At 36.0% G+C, this 13,631-nt stretch overlaps 4 protein-coding genes and 1 long non-coding RNA gene across 7 annotated transcripts; 2 read left to right on the top strand and 3 right to left on the bottom strand.

The window, feature by feature from the left end:
- Positions 1-23: 23 nt before the first annotated feature.
- LOC122589315 (protein WEAK CHLOROPLAST MOVEMENT UNDER BLUE LIGHT 1-like) lies at positions 24-3,985 on the top strand. 3 transcript variants are annotated; one of them, XM_043761599.1, is made up of 4 exons: positions 24-189; positions 335-432; positions 1,271-1,796; positions 1,999-3,985. In XM_043761599.1, exons 3-4 carry the CDS (start codon positions 1,287-1,289, stop codon positions 3,775-3,777), a joined length of 2,289 nt encoding a protein of 762 aa, XP_043617534.1. In that variant the 5' UTR covers positions 24-189; positions 335-432; positions 1,271-1,286; the 3' UTR covers positions 3,778-3,985. The 3 variants fall into 3 exon arrangements, with proteins under 3 accessions (XP_043617534.1, XP_043617532.1, XP_043617535.1); XM_043761597.1 differs by having other exon boundaries at positions 24-193; XM_043761600.1 differs by having other exon boundaries at positions 24-197.
- A 378-nt stretch (positions 3,986-4,363) lies between these two features.
- LOC122589316 (photosystem I chlorophyll a/b-binding protein 5, chloroplastic) lies at positions 4,364-6,008 on the bottom strand. The gene is made up of 6 exons (XM_043761601.1): positions 5,732-6,008; positions 5,476-5,608; positions 5,062-5,174; positions 4,882-4,986; positions 4,718-4,806; positions 4,364-4,634 (listed from the first exon to the last, which is right to left on the bottom strand). Exons 1-6 carry the CDS (start codon positions 5,962-5,964, stop codon positions 4,492-4,494), a joined length of 816 nt encoding a protein of 271 aa, XP_043617536.1. The 5' UTR covers positions 5,965-6,008; the 3' UTR covers positions 4,364-4,491.
- Positions 6,009-6,182: 174 nt separating this feature from the next.
- LOC122588657 (protein CYPRO4) lies at positions 6,183-8,553 on the bottom strand. The gene is made up of 2 exons (XM_043760813.1): positions 6,853-8,553; positions 6,183-6,667 (listed from the first exon to the last, which is right to left on the bottom strand). The coding sequence occupies exons 1-2, from the start codon at positions 8,458-8,460 to the stop codon at positions 6,374-6,376; spliced, it is 1,902 nt and encodes a 633-aa protein (XP_043616748.1). The 5' UTR covers positions 8,461-8,553; the 3' UTR covers positions 6,183-6,373.
- Positions 8,554-8,982: 429 nt separating this feature from the next.
- LOC122588876 lies at positions 8,983-10,528 on the top strand. Its single transcript, XR_006322193.1, has 3 exons — positions 8,983-9,098; positions 9,219-9,339; positions 10,391-10,528. It is a non-coding gene; the product is annotated as an uncharacterized LOC122588876 (long non-coding RNA).
- A 526-nt stretch (positions 10,529-11,054) lies between these two features.
- LOC122588875 (sterol carrier protein 2-like) lies at positions 11,055-13,138 on the bottom strand. Its single transcript, XM_043761094.1, has 4 exons — positions 12,909-13,138; positions 12,746-12,806; positions 11,747-11,849; positions 11,055-11,377 (listed from the first exon to the last, which is right to left on the bottom strand). The coding sequence occupies exons 1-4, from the start codon at positions 13,035-13,037 to the stop codon at positions 11,296-11,298; spliced, it is 375 nt and encodes a 124-aa protein (XP_043617029.1). The 5' UTR covers positions 13,038-13,138; the 3' UTR covers positions 11,055-11,295.
- Between the last annotated feature and the right edge of the window lie 493 nt (positions 13,139-13,631).

Here is a 13,631-nt window from a genome sequence, read left to right as displayed (position 1 = left end):
GCTCTGCTTTTTTAATTTCTGATTATATTAATTAATGTTTCTTCATCATTAATTAATATTGATTATAAAAAATATACGTACACAAACACTGTATATTATCTTCAATCCCTTAATTAATCCGTCCATTCTTCATATAGATTGAAATTCAAATAAAAGGAAGACGACGATTAGTATAGGCTCCAGATATATGTATGTATGTATGTTCCTTCAGTTTTACTTTTTATCATTATTATTTGTATCTTATTATATTTCTCAAATTTGATTACATTAATTAATTAGTCATCATCGTTTTGATTTTTAGGTTGATTTTTTTATTTGTTTATTATATTTGCAGTGAATTTGAAGAAGCTATATATATAGATAAGATATAATCGTTGATTAATTTGGCGTTATTAAGCTCCCTGCGGTTTGACTTCCGAAAGTTGACTACTGGTATGCACTCTATATCTGTATATGTGTATTATTTGAAATGAATTAGGATTTGTAATGTAATTAGTTTTGATTATTGTTTTGTATGTTGTATATAAGTTTTATGAGCTAGATTATTATAGACACACATATACTTCCTTATGGATAATAAACTGTATTACGTATATCTGAAATTATATTACGGCTTACGAATTAGCGTTTCTGGGAGCTTTGATTATGCTTGTATGCTGATTAGTATGCATTTAAGGATGTTTTTATATTGCTCCATTGATTATATACTTTGTAATTTTGTATGCCGTTATTAATGTGGAAGGAACTTGTGTTAGTAGGTCGTTGTTTACTACGTTCTTTGGCTCCGCCTTATAAAACGAGTTCCTTTATTAATGTCCCGGCATATGTTTTTTTTTATTTATTGTAAAGTTCTGTATGTGAGTAGTTATGTAGCGTTAGGCATTTGTCAAGTTGTTGTTCTGCTTGTGACTTACTACATACGTAGTGATCACGTCGAAACGTCACTACATCCTCATCACAGTGTCATCATCACCAACTCCCTTTGTACCCGAAATGATCACATAGTCATAAGACCTAGTTAATTGAATTCTAAGTTCTTGATGTGAGTGAATAGTTATGCACTTTTTTTCCGCCATCACTATTAATTCAATCCTTATTCTTCAAGATGGTCTGAGTTAAGATACATTTCTGTCCTGTAATTTGATTAGCAATTTAGCATTACTCACTTTGCTTCATCGTATCTATTAATTTATCTCAATGCTGTTTTTAGTACAATCGTGTATTTTCATTTAAAGGCTAATCTACATTTGCCTGATTAATGAAATCTCAGCTCTGATCTTTCTGGAATGGATGAAATAAAAGTTATTGGAGAGGATCTAACTACAAATGGTGAAGGATCCACGGATTTACCAAATGATAAACCTGTTTCAGGCAACTCAATACCAACACCAGTGAACAACACATCTGATGAGCCTGAAACCGAAAAAGTAGCCTCGATTGACCCTAAACCATCTGATCATTCATTTGACAACTTTTCGACTCCTGAAAAAGATAGTCCCATGAGTGAGTCTCTTGTTCAAGAGCCAACATTATCACCGGTTTCTTCAAAAACTTCTGTACAAAAACAAAATGATGAGCTGCCGGATGAGCCCCTTAGCAGTGTTGGTACTCCAGAAAGTCCAGAATCACCTTTGGGACTTGCAAAGGGAGGAAATGGCCCTGTTAAACAAGTCAAGAACACAAGCCCAAAAGTAGGTGTTATTGATACAGCTTCACCTTTTGAATCTGTGAAAGAAGCTGTTTCCAAGTTTGGTGGCATTGTCGACTGGAAAGCCCATAAAGTTCAGAGTGCTGAGGTATTCTTCAATTTCTTATTTTTCACGTGAATTATGGTAAGAACATCAGTCAAGCAACTTTGACGCGGGTGAAGTCTTGTTCAAATCCACATTTAGTTAATCAAATCCCTTTGCCATACAAGAATTGGAATGTTTCATATTTAGATAATTTTATCATAAATGGATGATAGTGATTTGGGTCCATGATTGTATGGGTATGCAGAAACGCAAGTATATAGAACAAGAACTTGAGAAAACAAATGAGGAGATTCCTTTGTTCAAGAAGAAATCTGAGGCAGCTGAAGAAGCCAAACTTCAGGTACTAAAAGAGCTAGACAGCACTAAGAGGCTAATAGAAGAACTAAAACTTAACCTTGAGAGAGCACAAACAGAAGAACACCAAGCCAAACAAGACTCGGAACTTGTCAGATTAAGAATAGAAGAAATGGAGCAAGGGATAGCTGATGAGTCTAGTGTTGCAGCGAAGACACAGCTCGAGGTAGCACAATCTAGACATGCAGCTGCAGTTTCTGAGCTTGCAACTGTTAAAACTGAGCTGGAAGATCTCAAAAAAGATTATGCGTTATTGGTTTCTGAGAAGGACATAGCTGTAAAGAAAGCTCGAGAAGCAGCATTAGCGTCAAAAGAAGTTGAGAAGAAGGTAGAAAACCTGACTATCGAGCTTATGATGACAAAAGAGTCTTTAGAGTCAACCCATGCTGCTCATTTGGAGGCTGAAGAACACAGGATTGGAGCAGCAATGGCACATGAGCAAGATGCTTTGAATTGGGAGCGAGAATTGAAACAGGCACAAGAGGAACTTGAGAAAGCCAACCAACAGATTGACTCGGCTAAGGATCGGAAAGCCAAACTAGATGCTGCTACAACTTTGCTTCACGACTTGAAAACTGAATTAGCGGTTTACATGGAATCAAAGTTGACTCAAGACAATAACAATAATCCTGATAACGATGTACAATCAGCCAAGAAGAATGTCGAAGAGGTAAAGCAGAACATCACAAAAGCAACAGAAGAGATTGATTATTTAAAAATGGCAGCGAATTCTTTGAAAACCGAGCTCGAGAAAGAAAAGACGGCCCTTGCTGCCATTAGGCAGAGAGAAGGAATGGCGGCAGTAGTTGTTGCATCTCTTGAAGCCGAGTTAAACCGAACAAGATCAGAAATTTCTCTGATCCAAACAAAAGAAAAGGAGGCTCGTGAAAGAATGGTGGAGCTCCCGAAACAACTACAAAGGGCAGCCGAAGAGGCAGATCAAGCAAAAGCACTGGCTCAGAAAGCTCGTGAAGAGCTAAAGAAAGCTAAAGAAACGGTAGAACAAACAAAGGCTGGAGCAAGTACCATGGCAAGTAGACTACTTGCTGCTCAAAAGGAGATGGAAGCAGCAAAAGCTTCAGAAAAGTTAGCTCTTGCTGCCATTGGTGCACTTCATGGAAGTGACATCGAGCCAGAAACTGGAGTAACCCTTTCATTAGAGGAATATTATGAACTAAGTAAGAAAGCCCACGAAGCAGAAGAGCAGGCGAACACACGGGTAGCTGAAGCAATCTCACTGATTGATGTAGCGAAGGAGTCAGAATCAAAATGCTTGAGTAAACTTGAGCAAGTGACCTCTGAATTGGTTGCAAGAAAGCAAGTTCTTGATGCTGCATTGCAGAAAGCCGAAAAGGCAAAAGAAGGAAAGCTGAGTGCTGAACAGGATCTTAGAAAGAGGAGAGCTGAAAACGAGCAAAGGCGGAAATCGGGATTGGGTGTCGGCCAAAGAGAGAGTTTTGAAGAGGTGAAGAGCTTTAACATGCGACCCGTTAGTCCTTCTCCCCAGAATTCCAGGCCGATAATAAAGACAGTTCTGCCAGAAAGCCAAAGCAACACAACGGAATCATCACCAGAGGTGAGGGGTTTAAAGAAAAAGAAGAGGTCGTTTTTCCCGCGGATTTTCATGCTATTGAGAAGGAAGAAATCGGAGTCGAATAAAAGAAGTTGAGTGTGGTGTTGGACTGTTGGTTGTACATGTAATATATTTGTTGATGGTTTTAATTGTGATTCATTTGCAGATTTGGTCATAAGGGAGGAGCACGACAAGTTGTATTTTCATGGAACAAAATTGGAGTTTGAGTTGTGTATTGTTTTTACTTGTCTAATATTACAAAATTTGGATCTACCGAAATATAAATGGTCTCTTTTCAATTCAATCTATGCATCATATCTGTGTATGTTTTTATCAAGCCTTTATAGTGTTTTTAGTTTTTAACGCCTTTATAATATTTGTAAACAATTAAGCCTATTTAAATGCATACCAAAAACTAAACCTATATATTTAAGTGTTTCCTCTTTCTTTCTTTCTTTTTTTTTTTTTTTTTTTTTTTTTTTTTTTTGTATTTTTTGTAATGGCTTGCTTGAGAGTTTCTTAACTAAAGCTTTTATTTGACCTTTCGTAACACCTCCATCTTAGAAGCTCATTTTAGATCTCTTAACTGCTTGAGCCACCCTGATTGCGATTAAAATGTAAAAACATGTTGCTGCTTCTGTATGATTCATGTCTAATCTAATCAAGAGTACACACATCAATATAATAGAAATTGCGTTTACTATGAAAAAAATAGAGGTTATCATACAACACTTTGCTCTTGCAAGAAGTTTCTTTCCACTTTCATGGCCTTGATTTTAACAAGTGAATTCAACTCATAGACTCAACTACTCAAGAACCAGGCCCAGCAAGGGTTTGAATGATGGTTTCATGCCATGGGTTTGATAGGTGCCTAACTAGGTTGTCGATGGGACCCACATGAGTAACATTAGCTTGCACAAATATTCCAAGCATCGCTACCATTGCAAGCCGGCCTGTAATATTTCATTCAGTTAGTTCAAAAACATAACTAAATGTCGAAATCAACTGCTCCAAAATCTGAAGAAAGAAGTGGCACCGTTTTTTATCTCCTTCTGTTTCCACTCATGAGCATTTGCTATGTCCTTAGCAAGACCAAGAGGATTTAACAAAGGTCCACCAGGATACCTGTTAGCAGTCAACGAAAGTCAATGTAGTGTAAACGTATTACTGCTTGAATACTAATGGTTAATGTTTTTTTACCCAGGTTCTAAACCTTCTAGGGCCGCTTCCAAACCAAAAAAAGACCCTTCTTTGGCTTGAGACCCTGGATCAATGAAATCCATGTACCTTTTAGTCTCAGCAAATCTGCACAAAGTGAATGCCAAAAATCAGAATTTAAATAACAATCGAGTTTATGACCCTTGCAAAGGTTTTAGTTACCCCATCAGAAGTAATTGAATAATGAACAGCGTTCTAGTACTGGCAAAACCAAACTTGGTGGCACCTGCTTCATACCACACTGGTAGGTCACTTATCCCTGTTACACGAAGCAACTACAACAAAAATAGACTCTGTAAAACATCAACTACATACTACGAGTACTATTGTTCGAATTATATAAATGGGTTGAAAGTCATCTAAAGTCTCTTTGTAACACAAACAAACCTTCCAATCCTTTTATTCCAGATTTATATAATAGTTTTAATATTTTTTTTTGTAATCATGATTAACCAATTTGTGAAAAGATTTACAAATTGTGTTTGCAGGTCAACCCATATTAGCTTCTTTACCCAACTGGTCTGACCCACCCATCTTATCTATTCTGACAGATGAACTCACAACAAATGAACTCACATCAGTAAAGAGAATTCCAGCAACCCCAGCCATAGCAAAACGAGCATGAACCAGTTCTGCCTGCACATACCACTTCAAGCTCCCAGGATCCTCTCCAAGTCCAAGAGGATCAAACCCAAAATCTCCAGCAAGACTTTATTTTTAAAAAATTAATAAGAGAAACAATGAAAGGAAAAAATATAGAAATGAAGAAATGTATCACAATATAGATTCATGTTTTTCTACAAATGTTAGCATTAACTCGTTAAGGGCTTACGTTCCGTCAAGATAGGGCGGTGGATCAAGCCCAGGAAGCCATGTAGGCCGATCTTGTGCACGGATGGCGGTTTTCAAGAATCGTGAGCCCCTTCCCCATTTAGCAGAAGAATATACAGAAGTTGTGCCAAATGATGCCCTATATGTACTCTTGCCTGTGGTCTGTTTTGCTATGGAAGATGAAGAACAAGAGCATGATAGTATATGGGTGCTTCTACCAACTGAAATCGACATTTCCTTCTCCTTATCAACAAACCCCTAATTGCCACTTCCTATGGATAATAACTACCAGGGGACCACTAATATCAAACTATGTCTTGACTCCACAAACATGTGGTGTCACAACACAACTTATCCACACTAATTTCAGCCACTGATTCAATTTCATATGAACATTCCAAAAAAATATATAAACCAAAACAATAATAACAAATGAAATTAGCAGATAACAATTTTCATAAACGGAGGCTGTAGAAGTGTAGATTAGCCTTAAACGAAAAGCAAGCACTTTAGGTTGTCCTTAACCATTACAACGATCTAGTTGCTAAAATAAAAGTACAATCAGCTTGTCAATGATAGCAATACACATTGTTTAACAGAAACAAAATCTAGGAAGGCTATAACAGTGAACAGCAAGTAATGATTAAGCATAAGAAAGTCTGCTACTCGAAATGCTGAAAGAGCTAACTTTCAATGGGGTGGCAACCACCAGTGGAGCTTCAGGTGAATCACTGACTGCAAACTTCTCGTGCATAAAACGACTATCAACAATTGAGTCATCTTTCGGGACTATTTTGTAGCAGTAGCAGCTCTTCAAGCCCACCTGGTTTTTGTAGCATTCATGTGATCCATCTTTTACTTGTTGAAAGTCCCAGATCACACTAAAGTTTCCAACAGTACCAACCAGGTGGCGTTCTTGTTTGCCATCTTCAGTAACCTAATGTAAAATAACAACAATAAAAGCTCATAATCAATCGAGCAAAGCCAAAGGATGCTAAACTATTCACTGTCGAATTCTAATAGTGAACCAGACATTGCAATCATTATAATAGACTAACATGAAGTTTAAAGGGATGCATATGCTAATACTGATTACAAAAGTAAAGTTAAAATGATACATACCCAAGAGAATTGAGCACCACGGAACTTATTGAACATTCCAGCCCTGTGTGAATCAAGAGGATTCAATTTCAACAGTCTGGGGGCTGAGATTCTGTTTCCCATACGTCCAGCAAAACCTGTCTTTGATTTCCCATCTTTATCCGTAAACAATGTGCAGATAAGAATCAAATAAGTATCAGTTGTCCCCAAAATCCATTTTCCATCATAAGTAACATCCACATGAGTAATAGGTGACCCGAGACCAGGGAAAGCAGTCTTGGCTTGTCTCATGGAACTCACCGAATACAACCTAATCTTCCCATCAATGGAACCTACAACAATTGACCCATCACCAGTAGTTGCAAAGCACTGAAAATTAGTACCTCTCGAAAACTGATGCCCTTGAGTCCAGTTCAAAACAGGAGCATCTGAATCAGCAAGATTCTGCACAATTCCATGTCGATCACGCATATCCCACCTGCAAAGCCTATTATCATCCAAACCTAAGAAAGTCGACCCAGAAGGATCCATTTGAGCTCCTTTACTATCATTCGTCACATCCCTCATTGTAATATCTGTCCCATCCTTTGCAAACTTCCACTCAGTTACAACTTTCCCTGTCTCGATATCAAACTGATGCAGCCCATTTGTATGCGGCTTCCCTTTAGTCATTGGACTCATTAACAACATATTCGTCTCAGCTTTCATCAAAAGCGCTTTTCTAGGTGTCGATTCACTACAACCTCTCAAACCCTCATCGAAATTAACATAAACCCCATTCCCATGAATTCCATTACTAAAATTCTTAACAACTTGAATCCCCGAATCACTAACCAAAAAACTATTATCCAACGCGCCTAACGCCAAACTCTTTATATTCCCACCTCTTGCAGCCTCCTCAAACTCCTCTCTCAAATCATGACTCCCTCTAACCGGCGTCTTAAAAACCGGACTTTTCCCAAAACTATCCTCTGCATCTTCCCACATCGAATCATCCGCCTTTTCAGGATTCGCCCACGCCACAAAATCCTTCCCGTAAACCTTAGCTTTATTCTCATCATTACAATCAAACCCATAAGTATTCTCAAACAAACACTTCTCATACTTCTCAATAAACCCTTTATACTCATCAATACTAAAAAACTTCATGGCGTAAACCCCGTTCGCCATGAAATCGACACGTAACTGATCCATTGTCGGTTTCAACTGCAACTTCATATCCACTAAAGCCTTAACCTTTAGACCTACTTTCAAAAACCAATATAAACCCTCTTCAGATTCTTCCTCATCCTCCTCATCTTCTTCTCCATTCGCCGTCATTTTAACGAAAGAAAATGACGTCAGCTTATCGGCCACGACCCATTTAGATGAAGTCGTTAATCCGCCGGCATGAATGTAAAGCTTGACACCATTTTTATTCTTTGATTGGTATTTAAGTTTTAAAGCTTTCAATTTGGCATCAATTTCATCAACAGAAGATGGGGTTTTTGTTGGGGTTGTGATGGGGGAATGATGATCTTTAACATCCTCGTAATCATCATCGTCTTCTTCGGTTTCGGATTGTTGTCTGTCTTCATCAGATTCAGTGTCGGAAAGTTCAAGATCTTGACGGCTTTCTGCTGCACCCATTTTTTTGAAATTTGATTTTGGGGGGTTAGGATTAGGGTTTTTTGGGCGAGATTTGAATTTTTTTGAAAAAGGGTAAGTGAGAAAAAGGGTAAATGAGTGGGGAGCGGTAGTAGGTGGTGGGATGTGAAGAGGCGGGCAATTGGGTAAGTTGAAAAATTTTAAATTAGGGGTTTTTCTTTTTGGTTATGAGATTCACTGGTTTTTGGGAGGTATTATTGTGTTAATGGGCAACTTGGGTAAGTTAAAATTTGGGGAAAATTTTTTAACCTTTCATTCTTGTTTTTCACTTTGGTCACCTGATTTTTTATTAAGTTTCGAATAAACTGTTACAATAATTATTTATTTTGTAAAATTTATTAAATAACAGTATTAAAGATAATCTTGGATCAAAAACCTACTCATAAATCGCCACTTCACTAAACGTCTATATTTATCATGTCAGCAACATGTAAAGTGACAGGTCTGCCTTTTTTAATTACAACTAACTTTTTTTTTTAATATCAAATTCTTTCAATAGTTTCATCAAAATTACTTGGTAAATGGAGGAATCGAAGATATTTTGATGGTGAGAGTTGTTAATTTTTCTATTTGTTGGACAAAATCCGGGCAGAAGATTCGATGGTTACCTCAATGACATGGTAAGTTTTTATTTAGTTTTAGGTTAGAATTTCTATAATTTTTTTAAAATCTTTTTTTTTTTATGTTCAAGATCTAGCCACAAAATGTTTTTTTTTATTGGATTGACCCACCACTTCCAGATAATTGGTATGTATCTACAATGTATGAAATTCGTTCAAATTTGAAAGATCAAATAGCTATGAACAAGAAGCTGAAGTTGAAGAAGACACGATTGAGACTCATTACGGATGAAATGCTAAGGTAAAATAATGTTGCTTCACCTTTTAAATATTTTTGTATATTCATGGTGATTGTTGTTGTTTGTGTAATGTGTCTTTTAACTATAACTAATGAATGTATGAATGTAATTAAAACTCATTACTCGAACTAGATGATCAATTAAAGTGGCAAAAAAAAAATTAAAAAAAAATAAAAAAGAAAGATCAAGACTAATACAGTGATTTTCCCTTAAAAATTTTGAAAGTAGTTTTTCTTTTTGGTCATTAAATCCACTGGTTTTTGGGAGGTGATAATCGTTACTTGTATCACGATATACAGATTCTACAGCTAAGTGTATAAACCAATATTACAAAGTTATGATATAACTTTCAGAAGTAATGGTATCAAGTTTGTTATAAAGTTTGGATCCATTAGCAATTTAGAGAACTTTACTAAAGTCATGAATAACATGTGGTAAAAAAAGAGAGGTGAAGTGTATACCATTCTTTGGCGCAAAATCGCTAAACATGTTATATGATGATCATCATACAAATGAAATAAAGAGGTATTTTATTCCTTACCAACTCGATATTTGGGTTATCTATAAACATTAATAATGAGGATATTTGTTAATTCTCGTGAAATCAACGGGGGACAACTCTTTTGTTTTTCTCTTTTTGATTATACATATTGATTTATTTATTTTTTGAAATTTAACTTTTATTCACAACCGCCGACACCACCAACAAGTGACGAGGCTCCCCAAAAACTGTACAATTACAAAAGCTTGAATTTACACCAATCATCCCACGTGATAGAACGGGATTATACATATTGATGAATGTGATTCTGGTGTACAACACCTCTCTTTTTAATTCAACAACCCCTATCAAGTCTGCACCATTGATCACTACACTAAACAACTTAAGACAGAACTTTCAGTTGAAACATCAGGAACATCAACTATGGTATTCAGTTACTGACATCAAGGAAGATAACAACTTGTCTGCGCATCAAACTGTAATTTGATAAAAAGAAAAAAATAAACACGTATTGAGTCCATCTCACAACAAGTCATTAACATTGTGTCTAGATTGCCTATTTGCCTTGGAAGTTGGAAGTGGAAGGTCCTATTGAAGCCCAGAACTTGTGGATGATTGTCATTTATCTCTTCTTATAGCGGATGATCTCAACGACTAGTTGTAAAATTAGGCCTGTTGGCTTCAATGCAAGGGTGATTAGTTCAACCTACATGGTTTATATACATCTGCTTTCGTATTTCAACTAAGTTGATTGACAATGGTCCATCTAAGGAGATTTTTGTGTATTGATGTAGTGACTGGGAATGGAGTTTGCTTTACAACTAAACTATGGATAGCCTTTAAAATAATAAATCCTTGCCAAACTATGAAAATACCTGTAAACTTTGTTAAAAATCTACAAAGAAACCAGCAATTTGTTAAGATCATGAGCGGAGCAAATGACTATGAATCAACACTTCGAATAGTTTTAGAATTATTTGTTGCACGACAACTTTTGATGGGTTTTCAAAACCTGGATTATCTTTTCTTCTTAAAGATATAATCAAAGGCACCAATACAAGTATCATAGTACTAACAATGAGGTACAAATATTTCTAGAAAAGTGTAATCAACCAGAACATAGAGAAATCTAATAGCTTGTTGGAACTATATAAATACAGTATATAATTTTCAATTGTTGGTTCCACTTATATAGATCGAAGTGACATCGGGGGATTATGTGAACTAAATATCTTATAGAAAAAGTGAAAGTAATTACAAGAACACATGATATAAATGGTTTCCGTAGTGTCATACTTAAGTAACTTCATTTCATTGTAAAACATGTAAAAGTAACACACTTGTACCGATTAACTTATCACCATTTTTATACATTATATCTAAATTCATTTTCCAAGGTGACTAACCTATTTCTCAAAGGACCGGCTTTAAGAACACATAACCTCCTGGCTCCTGCTTACATCTTTGAAGGTTTTGGGAAGATGTCAGGTGTGAATTTTTGGGCTGCACTCAAACTGCCTTTGACCTTCATTGCACCCCTGCAAGCAATGAACCATTAGATGACCCACAAGATATCCAACGTATATAGATGCCATGTAAAACTATGGCGATCAAGAATTATGATGGAAAATTTTAACCATTGGTTCTGGTTTTTCATTGCAAATTAACCATCTTAGAAACACTAAAAATTATGAGTAAGTTTAGACACATTGTGCCTATAAAAATGGAAAACAAAAAATCATTAAAAACAAAATACTTGGTAATTTTTGTAGTGAAGTGTTCATTTTTTGCAAATTGCGTTGCTCTTCTTGCATATTCATAAAAAGAGTGATTTAAATGAAACAAAAACTCAAGTATGATAATTTGAAAGTTAATAAATCTTTGGAGATGTCAACATCAATTTATACCTCATGAAAGCAATTTGAGGGTTCATTTTCCCAGTAGCAACTTTGTAGAAGTCTTCATCTGTGAATGAAAAAGTGGCATCTGGTTTTCCACCTTCATATGGACCTGTAACCCCAATAATGGAATGTCAAAAATGAAGGATATATTGGACTTAAGCCATACAACCAGTCAGCCGTAAGAATGGACAACGCCAATTCAAAAATGTTGCCCATGGAGATTAGTATATAAATCTAAAGAAGTATAAAATACATAGAGAAAATATATATAATAGTAGAAAAGTTAACAAAGCTCATCGTCTTCGATTGCATTCAAAATCCCATTGCCCCCTTTTTTAATATAATTTGACAGATTGTACAAGTGCTGTAGTTCACAGATAGCTTGGATCAGTGTTCTTCTAATTATCATTTCTAAATCAGTAACAAAATATTTTAAATCTACGAACTCATATTGAAAGATTAATTAGGAACGGAGCTACTTGTATACTTTAGCATCAATTACTCGCCGTAAATGTTCGTCGGATAACTTGATCTGATCACAGTTACTGAGCTTATGATCATAGTTACATTATAAAATAAGGTTATACTCGTAATTAATAACAAAACAGCATGGTTGGATCAGTGGTAAACACCCTTGCCTCTGGAGACAGAGGTCATGGGTTCGATCCTCATCCCATGCAAAGGTTGGAGGGTCTTTTCTACCATTTAGGTAGAAACCGGAAGCTACCTCTCTACTTTGGTAGAGGGTAAGGTCTGCCTACGTCTTAACCTCCCCCATACACCGTCAAGATATTGGGGCTCAAAACCCGCGGAAGGCAGCACTGAGCAGTTACTTACTTACTATTTCGTAATTAATAACAACTTAGCTGCAAAGCCTAACAGCTTCCAGTAATTAGGTTTTTTTTTTTTTAACGGAATCACCTCTAACTTACAATAATAATAACTACAGAATTAATTAAACCGATAAGTATAGATATAAATGATTAAGTGTATATGCAGACAGACCTTTAGTGACCTCTCCTTTTTTGAGATCAACAACGTAAATCTCCTCGTTGTATCCAAGTTTCTATCAATCAGATCAAATCAAAATAAACACCAACATTTATTATAGATCAAAATACTAATTAATCAATTGAATTAAATCATTAAGAAGAAAAGTTAGGTAAACCTTGGGAGCGATATTGATTTGGTATACGAGACCGATCTTTTTAGTGATGGCTTTACCAGCGTCAGTAGATAGATAAGGTTTCATTTGTTCCAGTAACGCTGCCGATTTTAGATCCGAAGAATCAGCCATTACTTACTGACGGGAATTTCTAAGCTAAACAGATTTAGTTTGGCGAAATGGGTGAGAAGACACAGGGACAGAAGTTAGTTAGGAGATGAAATGAGTCATAAACATATTTGTTTGACACATGTATATTTTTTTTTTTTTTTTTTTTTAACTCTCTCACTTTTTAGTTACACGGTAAGCAAGTAAGTAAAGTAACCCTCAATGTCGTCTTTTACGGATTTTGGATTTCAATATTGTTGAAATGTAGACATCCTTATCCCTACCAAAGGTAGAGAGGCTGCTTCCATGTTCTATCATAGGTAGAAAAGGCCCTCCAACCTTGCTGGGCATGAGGTTCGAACCCTTAACCTCTGTCTCCAGAGGCAAAGGCTCCAACCACTAATCCAACCCAGCTAGTTTTAAATAATCCTTATTTATTTACCAAAAGATATAAGAAAACTCAGAACTAAGTGGATATTTTTTTTAATAGTACTTATTAATTAGTAGTTAAGAAATAACATTCGAGATACAACAATAATATCTACTTAGAGCTCAAGCCACGCATTTCTGAAATGAAACCCAAATCTCTCGAAAACACTCCTAATAATTCACTTCTTT

Source organism: Erigeron canadensis, chromosome 2 (genome assembly GCF_010389155.1).
Source record: "Erigeron canadensis isolate Cc75 chromosome 2, C_canadensis_v1, whole genome shotgun sequence".
NCBI classification, from domain to species: Eukaryota; Viridiplantae; Streptophyta; class Magnoliopsida; order Asterales; family Asteraceae; genus Erigeron; species Erigeron canadensis.
Note: the sequence above shows the minus strand (reverse complement) of the source record. Positions and strands in the feature narration are given on the sequence as shown.